At 40.2% G+C, this 15,854-nt stretch overlaps 1 protein-coding gene across 2 annotated transcripts; it reads left to right on the forward strand.

Moving 5' to 3' along the window:
* Positions 1 to 697: 697 nt before the first annotated feature.
* Positions 698 to 10,223, forward strand: CUNH1orf52 (chromosome unknown C1orf52 homolog). 2 transcript variants are annotated; one of them, XR_004301845.1, is made up of 4 exons: positions 727 to 1,011; positions 1,311 to 1,435; positions 1,651 to 1,849; positions 6,434 to 6,801. XR_004301845.1 is itself a non-coding variant. In XM_032424753.1 (3 exons), exons 1-3 carry the CDS (start codon positions 736 to 738, stop codon positions 6,505 to 6,507), a joined length of 549 nt encoding a protein of 182 aa, XP_032280644.1. In that variant the 5' UTR covers positions 698 to 735; the 3' UTR covers positions 6,508 to 10,223. The 2 variants fall into 2 exon arrangements, 1 of the variants encoding a protein (XP_032280644.1); XM_032424753.1 differs by lacking the exon at positions 1,311 to 1,435 and having other exon boundaries at positions 698 to 1,011; positions 6,434 to 10,223.
* Positions 10,224 to 15,854: the final 5,631 nt, after the last annotated feature.

Raw genomic sequence — 15,854 nt, forward strand, 5'->3', positions numbered from 1 at the left:
TAATGCCATGGAAAGAGATGGGCTGACTTGCAACTTTGTAATGCCCTCTACAAAAGGATAAGTATTGCTGAAAGATGGTAATACGTTGGGAAACACCAGCGTTTAAGGGCCATACAGGGCAAAGCAAGAATGGAAAGAAGCTGACAATGAGAAGCCAGAGAGTTTGGAAAACCCACCGAGTGGTGAGATGCAATCCAAGAGGAATTTCATCAAAGGTAGTTTTCAGAGCCCACTGGAATGAGGTCGAGCAGGAGAGGATTTAGTTTGTGACTTGATAAGTCCACCGCCCATAGAGGTCTTCCATGGTGACTGTGGGAAGCAACCAGACTGAGAGTAATTTTCATTTTGAAGAGGAGATGCAGTGAGATCGGGAAGAAATCCTGGAGTCTCTGGGCGATGGCTAAGGTGAAGTGGCAATGAAAAAACAAATTCTTATCTCTTGTATGCCTTTAATAAATGCTTATTGAATGTTGAAAGTTTGGTTGGGACCACTGGTACAGGACTTGTCTCTTCTCAGGGTTCCTCGGGAAGGAGCCTAAAGCAGCCCCTGCTTCGCAACGTGCGCTCCCCACCTCCCGCCTCAGTGCCGAGAGGGGCTGCAGGAGCTCGGCGCAGCCGTCAGGGGGCGCAGGCCCTGTGCTCTACCGCAAGACTTGGGGCGGAGCCAACCGCGGGGCGGGCCCTGAAGCAGCTTCCGGCTTCCGGCGGAGCCCACGGTCGTCGCGCGCAGCCGTTATGGCGGCCGAGGAGAAGGACCCCCTGAGCTATTTCGCGGCTTACGGCAGCAGCAGCTCAGGTTCGTCGGGCGAGGAGGATAATAGCGAGCCAGAGGAAACAAATCGCAGGACCCCAGATCCTGCGAAGTCGGCGGGCGGCTGTGGGAACAAGGCGGAGAAGCGGCTGCCGGGACCCGACGAACTGTTTCGGAGCGTGACTCGCCCGGCCTTTCTCTACAATCCGCTCAACAAACAGATAGACTGGGAGAGGCACGTTGTCAAGGCGCCTGAGGAGGTGAGGTTCCCGACCCGGTTTCCCGATCGTGGCCCCGGCCTCCGCCCCCTTCCTCCTGAGCCCTCTCCTGGGGACCGGCAGTTCGTTCCCCCACACGCAATCACCTCCTGCGGGATGCCGCACCACCCCTCCCACCTCCAGCCCTGGGGAGCCCGGGCCCCCTTCCCCAGCTTGGTGGGTGTCAGACCGGCCCGCAGCCCCCGCCCCCTTGTGAGGAGACCCAAACCTCCGCGCTCGGTGCCCCGACCCCGCGCTGCGAGGACTAACGGTGGTGACTCCCCCGCCCCCCCCCGCTGCAGCTTCTCCCCGAGACCCCTTCCCTTTGACGCCGAAGTGCCTGCGGTGCTGCCTCCAACAGTGTCTGCTGCAGCCTCCTGAAGGGGTCAGCCTTGGCGTAGTATCTCTGAGACTGGATTCTTCTTTGGTAACTAAAAGTTATTAGCTTTATTCGTATAGGGAACCCTTTGGCTTTTCACTTAACAGTATTATGATTTTGATGGAAAAAAAATGTCTTTAAACCTTAAAAAAAAAAAAAAGTCAACCTGAACAATGAGCGAACGGCAGGGAGGTGCATGTGCCCATAACCGATTGTGGGAACCTCGGTTCGTCACGGTGTTTCTTAATGTGTTTGCTTAACAGCCTCCAAAAGAATTCAAAATATGGAAGTCAAACTATGTACCACCTCCGGAGACCTACACTACTGAGAAGAAACCTCCCCCTCCAGAGCTGGATATGGCAATAAAGTGGTCTAACATATATGAGGACAATGGTGATGATGCCCCACAGAATGCTAAGAAAGCTAGGCTTCTACCGGAAGGGGAGGAGACAGTGGAATCAGGTAAGGCGAGTCAGACTCCGTTGATAATACCTTTTGGTTCCTGGGATGAGTTTAAAAAGAATAAGATATTTAATGAGTGAAATTTAAATCTAGCGATTTAACAAATCAGTTATGGTGTATGATTATTTTTGCTGCAGTTTTGAGAAAGATTGTGTAAATTCGGCTTTGAAGTGAAGTGTCTGAAAGCTCAACCAGTGGTATTTACTGTGTTTTAGAAAAACATCTTAAGTTATTCAGGCTTTAGAGTGAAATCTCTGATCTCTCAACCAGTAATATATATGATTTATGGTGCTCTATTAAAACAGAGCCAGTTAATTCATGGATTCTTTCTTGTGATTGCAGCTTTGAAGAGCTGGAGGCTTCATTTTCTATTAAAGCAGTTGTGGTTTAAAGCCAAAATTAGTGTGACAAAATGAAGTTAATTGAGTAGTACTACATAGTAATAGGAAGATAATGACTTAGTTGACTTGTTTATATCATAATTTCGTCTTGTATTTAGAGTATAAGTAACCACAGTAATCTCTGCTTACACACTTTTACCCAACCCCCATTCCATCCTTCACACAGCAGCTAGTGATCACTTTCTGAAAGTAATGTCTGATTATGTAACTCACCTGCTTAAAATCCTTCACCAACAGCATAGTCAAAGCCTTCTGATAGGCCCTGCCTTTCTCTCCACCTTGATTTCAAATGGTGCTTTTTCTAGCCCTTTAAGATCTTAAAATTGAAAACTGAATAGACCATGCTATTTTATGGTTCCATGCCTTTCAGCATATGTTGCTCCTTACTCCAGAATGTTCGTCCATCCCTCTTTGGCTGGTAAACACATTCATCCTTCAAAATCCAATTCAAAGAAGAAAAAAATGTCAGCACCTCCCTCAAATTATTTGCTCCTCTGTACCTTGTATGTGCTAATGCTATTGATTGCACCTGTCATCTTTTATGAGATTATTTGTTCATAAGTCTATCTTCTTTATGAAAATGAGTTCTTTTACAGTTTGTGGTATATTTTAAATACTCAGTGGATAATTGTTGAATTTCTGATGTTCTCATGAATCCAGGGCTCCTTACTTAGCTCCTTTTACAATCAGGCAGAGAGTTTTGTTTAGGAGAAAGAAGAACTGATAGGAGTTCTTCAGTTTTGATTCTACTTGGCTTTTCCATTTCTTTCACTGTTTTCCAGTGTGGATTAGAAGTCACTAATGAAGGCATATATTCAGTAAATGGCATTCTTTTAAATCCAAATACCTCATACTGTATAGCATTATGTAATTAATAAAAAAATTTTTTTGCATAACTGTTTAATCCTACACCTTGTGAAATCATATGGGGAAATGTGGAAATGAGAGCTTAATGTGGCTTGTCCATGATCACAAAACTAGAAAATGCCAAGCTGTAAAATAGGTACTTTCACACAATTTTTAAAATTTATTGTTCTTAGCAACCTAGTACAGAAGTGGTACATAATTCATTATTATAATGAATTTTATAGACAAGGAAGTAATCTCAGATTAAAGAATTGGCCTAAGTAAATTCACACAGCTAGGAAGAGGTGAAATTAGAATTCAGATTCAGGCCTCATCATGGAAATGATGCCTCTGTAAGCTGGGGTTTATTCTCTTGATGTTTTGCAGGCTGTAGTGCTTGAGAAATAGCTGTTCTGTAGGAAGTAACACTAGAGTTGATACTCAAACTAAGGTACCATAGGCTGGTGCTCTCTCTTTGTTCCTATATGGAAAATGTGAGGATTCTATACCAGGACAAACAAGCAGAAAGAATTATCTTTTTTCCAGCTCGTCTATTGAGTTCAGATAGAAGAAGTTCCAAATATGTGGCAAATAATATTGTTATTCTCCTAATTTATGTTCTTTTGATTATATGATGGTCCTCCATCAGAAAGTGTACATAGACCGTATCAAACAACAAAAGGACCCAGTGCTCAGACAGTTGAAAGCTGGATCATAAAGTTAAAAGATAATCCTGGAATCTTTAATTTGGACTGTAATGTTGGTTATTAAATATAACTGTCTTCTTTTTTAGATACTTTCCTTTTTAGAAGGGTTTTTTGCCATTTTAGAATCCCGTACCGTGTTCACAAAGTCACTATAAAATTGATCATTTTTACCTGTATTTTTTAACTTAATAAAATACCTTGTTTAAGAAATTCTATATTCTTAAATTATCTAATTTTTAGATTATTAAATTATTTTTACTTTTTCTACTCATTTTTTGCACTTTGGCCTTTTTTGCCAGTTAACTTCTTCCAGATTTTTTTTTTCTTTAAAAGCTGGGAAAGAGAGGCGCCTGGGTGGCTCAGTCGTTAAGCGTCAGTCTTCAGCTCGGGTCATGATCACAGGGTCCTGGGATCGAGCCCCGCATCGGGCTCCTTGTTCAGCGGGAAGCCTGCTTCTCCCTCTCCCATTCCCCCTGCTTGTGTTCCCTCTCTCGCTGTGTCTCTCTCTCTCTCTCAAATAAATAAATAAATATATCTTTAAAAAAATAAAAGCTGGGGAAGATTCAAAACTCATCGAGGCTTGCTACTTACCAGCACTTTTTGTTTGGTAATTGTGAAATGAAAATCAGTAAGGCTTAGATATTCACATGTCCTTAACCACGAAATCCTAGTTAAAGTAGGTAATGCTTTTTCTTTTTTTTTTTGTAAGAATTTAGAAAGTTTGTATTAACAATGTAAACTTACTTATCTCAGGTGGCATGAATTCCATAATAGAAAATTTTTTCCTTACTAATGCCTCTGTAATATATGGTACAGTGTAGAGACTAAATAATCTTGATAAATGAACATTTCAGGGTGGTTTTGTTTCATTTTTCCTATGGTTTTTTTAAGGCAATACCTTGTTGTGTCACTAGATGGCAGAAGCTCCGGTTCAAATTACTGATAGGAAATTGTTTTTCCAGCCCTAGTAATTTGTTTTTTGTTAATTCAGTAAATTTATTTAAAATTAGCAGATTAACAGAAGTGTCTCACAATCATCTTTTTTTTTTAAAGATTTTATTTATTTGAGAGAGAGAGAGCAAGCACCAGCAGGGGGGAGGGGCAGAGAGAGAGGGAGAAGCAGGCTCCCCACTGAGCAGGGAGCCCAATGCAGGGCTGGATCCTAGGACCCTTGAGATCATGACCTGAGCCAAAGGCAGATGCTTAACTGACTGAGCCACCCAGGCACCCACAATCATCTTTTTAATAATATGTCAATGGTGGATTTTATAGCAGAGTTAGAAAATAATTTCAATTTTTATTCTATGAAGACAATTTCAAAGTCAAGCAATGATGTTAATTAAACTCCATTTAAAAAACAAAGGCTTTGGCTTATTTGAGCTGTGTGCCATATCAGTTGGTTTGTACATTATTTTTGTGTATACATGATAAACTATTGATTAAAACTCTGGTTTGTGAAATCCTAGGATGATTCATTGATCTGAATTTTATTTTATCTTGCTGCCTATATAAATCCGTAAGTGCTTTCTGAAATACATGAATAACATCGCCATACTATGCTTGAAAGATGAATGAAGATGAATCATCTGCTGTTGATTCTAATTATTCTCCACATCAACAAAGGAGATATTCTGAGTATGGTACAGTTAGCAGAAGGGAATTGAAGGCTTAGGTTGTAAATGTATTTCCTCCATAAGGAGTTTATGGTGTGATATAAGCAGCATTTCCCCAATTTTATATTTTTATTATTAAATTTTTTTAATTAAATAAGCTCTATACCCAGCGTGGGGCTTGAACTCACAACCCCAAGATCAAGAGTCGTGTGCTCTACTCCTGACTGAGCCAGCCAGGCACTGCAGCTTCCCAGTTTTTTAATATGAAGACCCCTTTCAACATGAGAATATTTTATAGATCACCACGTGATAGATGTTGAACGTTGGGTATCTGTTGATTGAGAAGGTAAAGCCAAAAGTACAATGAATCCAGTAATATGCTTAAAATAAATTTGTATTTTAAAATTTATAACTTCTACATGTTTATCTATATGGAGTTCTCTTAACGTAAAGCCACACACATGTTCAGAGAGAATACAGTTTCGGTGAAACATCTACCAATGAGTGCTTTTTAAATTTCAAAATAAAAGGACAGGGGTTATAAATATGGAAGGGAGTTGTTTTGCGGGGAGAGAAAGCAGATTGGAAGGGAAAGAACAGCCAATGGCCACTTAAATACTTAAATAATATCATAGTTAGATTGATACTCTTCCTTGGTAAAAAGAATAGAATGTGTTCCATTTTTACAACATGTAGATTATTTAAATATACACAAAGTGTATACTGTGGAATATATAGGAATAGCTTTTTCTCAGAACAAGTTGGATTTTCTCATTTTAAACTACCTTAATATAGCACTAAAAGGTCACTCTGTGAATTTTGTATGACACTACAATTAAAAAAACTTCTTGTTTTTACTTGCACTTTAAAATTAGAGTTCTAAAAGTTAATTTTTGGTTTTTATTAGGAAACTGGAAGACATAAGTTGATAATGATTTTGGTCTAAAGCCAATGAAATTTTAATACTTAACTTTTTTTTTTAATTACTGATTGAAACTTTTCCTTTCCTGTTTAAAGATGATGAAAAAGATGAGCATACTTCTAAAAAGCGCAAAGTAGAACCAGGAGAACCAACAAAGAAGAAAAAGTAGAAAACAACAAATGACAAGAATTTCTGGACTGCGAAACTTGTTGAAACGGTTTTTTTGGGCAGATTAAGTTGACAATTTAAATTATTATGAAACAACATCTCTATGAAAGTACATGTTAATTAATAATAAGTATTGCTGTGGGAACTTTCCACTGTAGAATTCATTTTTTATTTAAAACTTTATTTAAAACTCAAGTGGTGATTTGTGATTGTGAAATTGACAACACATGGAAGCGTTCTTGCTATCACAGAATTGGTGACATGCTTTGAGAGTTTTGTCACATGTCGACATGCCAATGTTCTATGAACCTTTTATAAAGGAATATATTTTTAAAGTAAATATATTGTGCTGTGAACTTGTAGGGTGCTTTTCAACAGTGTTTGTACAGTGTAAATAGATCATGGAAATAAAATTACTTATTCAGTATTACTATTATTGCATAACATTAGCATTTGAATATTTGTCTGTGACAAGTACCCTTTTTGCCTTGTGATGTTTTAATAGTAGGTATTAACATCTAGGAGTGCCTCCTGTGTTCCAGGTGCTTTGTGGATACTTTTTCTCTGATCCTCAAACAGCCTGGGAAAGCAGGTACTAGGGGCTTCATTTTATAATAAGAGAGATTAACTTACCCAAGGTTCCACAGCGAGTGAGCAGTGATCTGGGGATTTAACTAAGGATACTTGAACTCCAAAATCATCACCCTGAACCACCTGCCCACCAAACTTTGTTTATCTTCTAGGGACTGCAGTGGTCATGTCTTCAGGTGCTCTCTGTGGTAAGCAGGGAGATCTTCCCTGATTATATCACTGCACTTTATCATGTAAGCCTTATGTGATGGTATTCATTAATTTCCCTGGTAAATAGTTTGCTGAAGGTAAGGATTCTGTATAAAGAATTGGCAGATGTAGCAAATAAAAATACAGGACACCCAGTTAAATTTGAATTTTAGATAAACAACAAGTAATGTTTTGTATGTGCAATATTTGGGACATACACTAAAAATGTGTTTATCTGAGACTCAGATTTAACTGAGCTTCTTGTGTTTTATCTGACAACACTACTTCTGTTGTGTTTTTGTACATGGCTCCTATTTTAATGCTTTGCATTTAGTAATAATCAAAATCAGCAAGGGGTAGTGAGGAAATTAATCATCTTTGGTTTTACTTCTATAGTCCAAAATGCAGTGCAGTTATTTGTAGCATTTTGAACTATAAAAAGGAGAGGCTATACATTGTATCAGTTGTTCCATGAACCTTAATACCTTTCAGGGACAAGAGTTAATTACAGGACACTGCACCTTTAGTGTTTAAGAAGAATTAAAGACATTGGCCTTTGAGTTTTAAAAAAAAATCCTCAGTCCAGTTGTTTTTCTTCAATACTGGGAACCAATATTTGAAAAACTATAAAATTTAATTGGGAACATGGATCAAGTAGATTAAAATTTGTAAAGGGCATAAAAGTGATGACGCTAGCCATGGTGTTTTGTGGAATGAGGAAGGAATATAACAGTATGATAGCTTCCAGTACATCTCAAACTTAAAAAGATTAATTCTGTAGCTGTGTATCCTCTGTGTTTATAGATATATGATTCCCAAAGTGGAAGTAATCGGTAAAACAAGAAACTTTTTGTTTAAAGCCTTTGTATATGAATGATTTGGAGGGCTGTAGTATCATATTAGGGAGTGGCATCAAGTGATAAAGCATGACTCCACTGTGACACCAAACTACAATGAAATAATTTTGAGTCTGTGATTCCCAAATCTAGAGAAATCTATTGTCTGGATACATGTATTGGAGGAGCAGATATCTCAAGAAGTTACTGAAATATTATAAGATTTAAATATTAGCATGAAGGCAAAGCTCATACAAAAAAACAAAACCCAGCAAGCCACTGTCGGGAAATCTAACCTCTTTATCACCCATTAGTTCAACTTCCAACTTACATCAGTAAGTTTATGACAGAACAAAAGCTCACTAGATCAGTCTCTAGTGATGCTTTGAGCCCCCCTTCTAGAAGATAACAGAATGAGGGTGGTGGGGAGGAATAAATACTGCTTTTTTGGAAGGGGGGTTGATAGTCAAGGACAGTTGGTGGCTACACTTGTGAGCTCATGCCACTGCTGGGAGATGGATGCCTATTTGAGCAGTTCTAATGTAGGAGGGGGAAGAGATACTTTAGGAAGAAGGAGGCTAAATAATTTGGAGCAGTCTGATTCTGCCATTTGTATCTCATTGGGTTTCTTTTCAAAATATGGCCCAAAAACAAAAGGGGAAAGGGACCTCTATCCAAGTTGTTTATTTTCTGACAGTCAAGTCACTTGATAGTTGACTGTTTCCTCATCTTTAAAGAAGTTAAGCCATATCAGGCAGAAATGACTTTCTTTTGTGCAAGGATAAAATTTGAGACAAACTAAGCATCTGTGGGCCATATTTTTAAAAAAGTTTAAAAAGCTAAGTAAATAGCTTTAAGGAGTTTTGTGGAAAACATTCTAACTGGAATCAAAGAACATTACTGAGAAAATTGACACTGATTTTTAGCCATTAAAATACTCATATTACCTGGACTTAACTTGCAAACTTGCAACTTTCTAGTTTAAATCCTTGTGTAAGTGCTAAATGCCGTGTAGTGCTTTTGAGTTCACAAAATTCAGTCACATAGTTTCCAAAAACCTAATGAGGTAGGCTTTATCATTTCCAAATTAAAGAAATGGAAAACAGGCCCAGCTTACAGATAAACAACATACCCACAGATACATGAGTTAGCTTCAGAGCTCAGGCTAGAATCTGTAATCCCATTCCATATAAAGTTTATGGAGTACGTATTGGTGCAAAGCACTGTGTTAGGAAAAAAGGACCCATCTTTATTTTAGCAAAGTCACATTGGTAGCCATAAGGAGAAAGGACATGAAAGAACCAAGTCAGACCAGTTGCAGTAGTTTCGTAGAGCAGTGAAGTATCTGCATGAACTAAGGCATTGGAGAGGGGGCAGGGACATGAAAACCAATAGTCCTTAGTTGGATATAATGGCTGAGAGTGAGGTTTTCTTTTGTTGGAAACTATATATATATGTTATATATATAATATATATATATAATTAAAATGTAAATGGCCTAATGCAGGTTTGGACATGACCTGCATATAACATGTTGCCACACCATTTAGACACACAGCCCTACTAGAGATATTTTTAAAACGTAATTGTTTTTTACAGGTATCTGCATGAACTCAACAACTTTGAATAAGTCAAATTTCTGACTAATTAAAACCACAGCTGGACTTTAGTGTCATTGGTGGTATTTCGGATTTTAGCCTTTTGTGTCCATACGGAACTGCTTCCCTAGTTCACTTAGTACAGAAGTTCCAGACATTCTTAGAAAAAAGGTGTTAAATTCCCAGCAAGTGTTTTGGACTTGTCATTATATTCTAAAGCTTTCTGTCTTCCCTTTACATAGTTTTCCCAATTTAAAGCATTGCATTGCATTGTAATGCAAAATAAATAAAAGGTACCAAGAAGCATTTGTATGTACAGTCCACAGAGGAGGGCCTCTGCCTGTTTTCTTCATTGACTAGAACCATGCCTGGCACATAAAAGGTACTCAATAGAACTGATTGTTGATAGTGAACTGAATTTTTCACCTCTGGTTTGGGAGTGATCCTCCAGAGGCTTGTGTTTTCAGTTATATGGGCCAATAAATCTTGACAGTTTAAACCAGTTTGAGTTCAGTTTTCTGTCATTTTCCATCAAAAACATCCTAACTGATGTGAAACTCTTTACTCCCTTGGTTTCTTGCAAGGCCCCACGCTGCCCGGGTTCTCTCCTCTCTGGCTCCTTTGCCAGCTGCCCTGGAACGCCAGTGTAGCGGGTTGTTGCCTTCTCATTCTCTACGCTGGGCCTTGACGATTGCAGCGGAGTTCGCGGCTACCACAATCAGTAACACTGATGGTTCCCTATACTGTATGGCTTGCCAGAATGTTCTCGGAAAACCCCAGATTTGTGTATCCACTTGTACATCTGTGCTTGAGTCTAAAAGCCCCTCACATACTGGATATGCAAAACCAAACACTGTGGCAATACCCATACCACCTCCTGTATTTTGTTTCTGGTTAATTGCATCACCGTCAACCCCAAAATCTGCCCTCTGCCTCATTTCCCATCACGTGGGTTTAGTTACTAAATCCTAAGGGTTCTCTCCACTTATGCTCACACACTTATTAATCCAGCTCTAATGAACCATTTATAATTCCCCAGATATGCCAGTTTCATAGTTGTGTGTTCACTTGTACCGTTTGCTTGGCCTGGCCTTTCAACTTCGTGAACTCCCTCTTATCCTCACAGATGAGAGTCTCAAGTATTCCATCTCTTGTGCACCTTGCTCTGTTTATCTCTAGATCTGCACCTGTCCATTGCTTTTCCCTGTGCTAAATAGCCAACATTTGCGGAGTACTTACTGGAACCAGTAACCAAACGGTTAATGGGGCTACTCGCCCCTGCAGACTAACAAGTGCAGCTGCAACTTTTTACCTAGACTTTTTTTTTCAGATGCCTTTACATTTCCCTGATACTCCTTTAAGAGGTGGATTTGAGGCTTGCCCTCCCGTCTCCTTGTTCGGCTGCCTCTCGAATAAACCCTTTCCTGGCTGCACACTTGTCTCAGTGATTGTCTTTGCTGTGAATCGGGCGGATAAACTTGGATTTGGTTACATTACTATGTGCCAGGCATTGTTCCTGGTGCTTTACATGTATTAACTCATTTAATTTGATGAGGTGGGTGCTATTACTAGCCCTACTTCCCCGCGGGGAAAAAAACGGAGGTACAGAGAGTGGTAAAGCCAGGAAGGCAGGCAGTCTGGCTCCAGACCCAGGGCACACACTGCACTGAAGAGGAGGAAGCAGCGCCCGAATGAACCCATAGATTGATTTATTAATTTGTATGTGTTTCCTTCAAAGGATGTCTTATCCCTAGAAGGCACTCAGAATACAAACATTTGGAGAATTAATAAATCTAAAACCTGTTCACTAACCAGAGCCACAGTATTTGTTTAACGCTATGGAAAGCATAGTCAATACGTAAGTGTTTTAGGAAGATTAATGCATATTTCAATGATTTAGTACCTTCTTTATCACATATTTGGAGTATTTGAATTCATTGAAAGCCTTAAAGCAAGAGGGCTGAGAATATACCCCCCTCCCTCCAAAAATATATTTTAGCTTTTCACTTGTTTTTCAAAGTCTACAACTTTTTAAGCAAAGTAAAATAGCTTTAAGTCATAAATTTGGCCTCAAATTTCATTGGCTTTTTTCTAATCTCTCAAGTGATGGCTTAAGTGTAGAATCCTAGCACCAGGGCGTGGGAAGGCCTCCAGAGGTCCTCCGGTGCAGCCTTGCCAGAATGGAGGAACGGCTCCTCTGTCATCTTTGTCTCTCTTCTCTAGGTTCACAGATGAGCCCACAAAATGACAGGTTTACAGGCCGGATTTGAAAAGCCATTTCCTGTGTGTCTGTAATATTTTGGTTTCCAGGGTCTGGAACTCCTTTTCCTTTCCCTGTGTTTACCATTTTCCGAAAAGGGAGAAACGGAGTACTTGGTGCATATTACTGAAGTAAAAGGCTACTGAAGTAAAAAGCTCTATTCCTGGCATAATTACCTGTCTCCGTTTCTACACGGGACCAAAATTCTAGCCACCTTCTCTGGCACACTGGGGAGTTCGCGTTAACATTTTAAATTTAGAATTCCTGAGAGAACCAGCAATGGCATAACAAACAATCACTTCCAACTAAGGAAGTGACTTGCCCGCGAGCAAAGTTACAAGCAAGCCAACTCAGAACTAACTCCTCGGAGGCTCCTGTGCCAGGGGGAGCTTAAGACCCTTTTGCTTGTTTTTGGTTTGAAGACACACACAGACGCACACATGCTGAGGATTTGCCAGGCAATAGGACCTTCCTCTCGTCTTTTTTTTTTTTTTAAGATTTTATCTTTATTTGAGACAGAGAGAGACAGCGAGAGAGGGAACACAAGCAGGAGGAGTGGGAGAGGGAGAAGCAGGCTTCCCGCGGAGCAGGGAGCCCGATGCGGGGCTCAATCCCAGGACCCCGGGATCATGACCTGAGCCAAAGGCAGATGCTTAACCGACTGAGCCACCCAGGCGCCCCATTCCTTTCCTCTTTTTACCAAGCTCTGCCTCAGGCTGTCCCCTCCAATCCTCTCCTCAACTATAAAAAGTGGCCTAAAAGCCTTAGCAGTAACATTTCTTCCATAGCATCTGGAATCCATATGTCCAATATGGAAGGCATAAAATCTATTTTTTTTTTCCTTTTAATTTAGGCTTAATTACTTGAGCTCAAAATCCTGCAGGCCCCTGCATCCCTCCATACCAAACTAATTAGAACAATTATCGGAGCCACCCGTGGCTCCGATCTGTTAAAGCCTGTTATTGAGGTTAACAAATGAGAGGGTTAATTTCTCCCGATTGCTCCATAGTTGGCGAAGAAAGATAACAAGCCTCTTACATTAGGAGGGTGCTTTTGAGCTTTCAAGCTATTTTTTTTTCTCAACACCAAACTGCCACCCAGGAGAAGAGCTTCCTTTGGGGGGGTCCAGCCTGTCTGGAGGTAAGTGACTTAATTCTGAACTGAAGCCCTTGGAATTCACTACCGCGTGTGAAAGAGGGGCCTCCTGGCCTTGCCGCTTCAACTGTGTAAAAAAGATTTTGATACTTTTTAAAAAGAAGTGGGATTGCCAGCTAGTGGTAGTAATCTCTGGGGCCAACTCGGAGATGTTGACTTAAAACCTTAAAGAGTAAGTGGCTTTTTCTAGATAATATACAGACCAGGGCCCTGTATATTTTTAACTTAAATTCATCCAGGCACTTTGGCTAATTATAAACTACCTAGGTTTTTCTATTCTTTTTCCACTTTTGTGTCCCCTGTAACAGTAGCAAGACTATCCTATGTCCGTCTTACTGGGTAGCTAAATTGGAGTTCCTAATTTAATTTTTTTTTTTTTTTTTTTTTCCCTGGAAGGTTTTTTTTTAGATCGCTTAGCCTAGCATTGAATTTTTTTTTAAAGCCCAAGAGAGGTAGTTAAAAAAGGATTCGAGTTTCTTAGCATTACCATGATTTCCAATAATTTTTCCAACAGAGATTTGTGAAAATGTGATAAAAAGTAATGGGAAACAGGTTTTCAGTTGCCTCACCGAAGTGCCAAAAGTAAGAAAAAAAAATCCTTATGTCACAGAAGTGCCGAAAACAAACACTTGTATGTTTTCTTTACTACAACTACATTTTGTCTTTTTCAAGGACAGGATCAAAGTTTACTCCAAAAACACAGTAGTTTATTACTTCAAGTCACATTGTTCCAATTAATTCTCATAACTTTAATGTTCTATATAAATTGTTTATAATAGTGATGTTCATTTAAAAATATTTCTGGGGACACCTGGGTGGCTTACTCCGCTAAGCATCTGCCTTCGGCTCAGGTCATGATCTCAGGGTCCTAGGATCGAGCCCCGTGGGGGACTCCCTGCTCAGCGGGGAGCCTGCTTCTCCCTCTCCCTCTGCCCCTCCCTTGGCTCGTCATGCTGCTTGCTCTCTCAAATAAATAAATAAAATCTTAAAAAAAAGGAAAAAAATATTTCTGATTATGGGAATGCCTCGGTGGCACAGTCGGTGAAGGGGCCAACTCTTGGTTTCAACTCAGGTCAAGATCTCAGGGTCTTGGGATTGAGCCCCATGTCAGGAGGCTCTGCGCTCAACGCAAAGTTGGCTTGAGACTCTCTCTCCCTCTGCCTCTGCCCCTCCCCCACTTGCACACGCTCTCTAAAATACAGAAATCTTAAAAAATATTTCCAACTGTGAGAATGATACATGTTTGTTGTAGAAGTTCTGGGAAAAAAATAAAATGAAATAAGAAAATAGAAATCACATTTAGTAGAGAAATCCACTGGTAACATTTTGATACAGAGTATTTTTTTAGTGTTTTTTTCCTATGCATGTATGTACATTTTCTGAACAACATAGATAGTCCATATTTTACTTCATATTAAGCATTATTAATTCCATTAAGAATTCCTCAAACACCTTTTGAAATTTTCATTTACCTATTAGACTTTGAAATTATTTCCACATTTTTCACCACTATAAATAACGCTGAGATGAACACCTTGTAATTTAGTATTCGGTTGTAGAATTTGATTATAGAACTGCTTTTGTGAGTAGGAATTTAAGACAGAGTCCTATGTAAAGTTGATCTAGTTTGCTTGATTTAATGCTCCTAACTTCTTGAGGCCACAACTAAACAATTATTTTATTAAAAGTTTTCATACTTCTTTTTGACCTCCTACATGTTAAGTCCCTTTCCAGAAACCAGCTCTTTATAATAGCAATCTGGTATTTCTGTTTTTAAAGATTTTATTTATTTGACAGAAGAGAGAGAGCACAAGCAGGGGGAGCAGCAGGCAGAGGGAGAAGCAGACTCCCCCACTGAGCAGGGAGCCCGATGCGGGACTCAATCCCAGGACCCTGGGATCATGACCTGAGCTGAAGGCAGACGCCTAACCGACTGAGCCACCCAGGCGCCCCAGCAATCTGGTATTTCTAATATGTCCTCTTTTTAGCTGCTCTGAAAAAACATGTTTCTTTTTAGACTGCTCCAAAAAGCTACTCAGATTCCAAAAAGCCATTCCCCAGTGCTCAAATTGAGAACCTGGTTATTTTGCCTTCAGCAAAAGGAATTTGTGGCCACTCTGAACTAAGGACAGATTTGAAGGTGGAAAGTGGACAGAGGGAAAAAAAAAATAACAAAGCAGACTGGGCTTTCCCCCCACCCCACCTCCACATTATTGACAACATAACTGCAATTAGCAGAGAAGAACCTTAGGTGGAGCCCGAGGCTACTGGAGAAAGGCCCTCTGCGCTCCCGCAGGCCCGGCCTCCCCGTTTCCCCGCAGCCCTGGCTGGCCTCACTGCCCGAGGGGTCCACAGCCAGCCAGCCAAGAAGGGAGAGTGCCAGGGAGCACCTTCTCTCAAAGAAAGGAAAGGGAAAAAAATGCCTCCTTATCGTGGTTTGTGGAATTGGGGAAATTCCACAACCAGAGCTCCCAGGAAAGTTTTACCAGAGGGTTTACAAAGCAGACTCCCAAGAGAGGAGCTCCCTGGGAGAAGTAACATTATCCCCACTCTCATCTTGTCACTTAATCGCACTTACATTGTTACCTCTCTGCTGGGCATATCTTATCTTCCTAACTGGATTTGGAGCTGCTGGAGAGTCAGCAGGGCCTTATGTGTCTTGTGGAACAAACCCTGGGACCCAGCCCAAAGCGATAAAATTAGAAGTTGTTCGATAATT

This window comes from Phoca vitulina, unplaced genomic scaffold (genome assembly GCF_004348235.1).
Source record: "Phoca vitulina isolate PV1807 unplaced genomic scaffold, GSC_HSeal_1.0 scaffold2, whole genome shotgun sequence".
In the NCBI taxonomy this organism is placed as follows: Eukaryota; Metazoa; Chordata; class Mammalia; order Carnivora; family Phocidae; genus Phoca; species Phoca vitulina.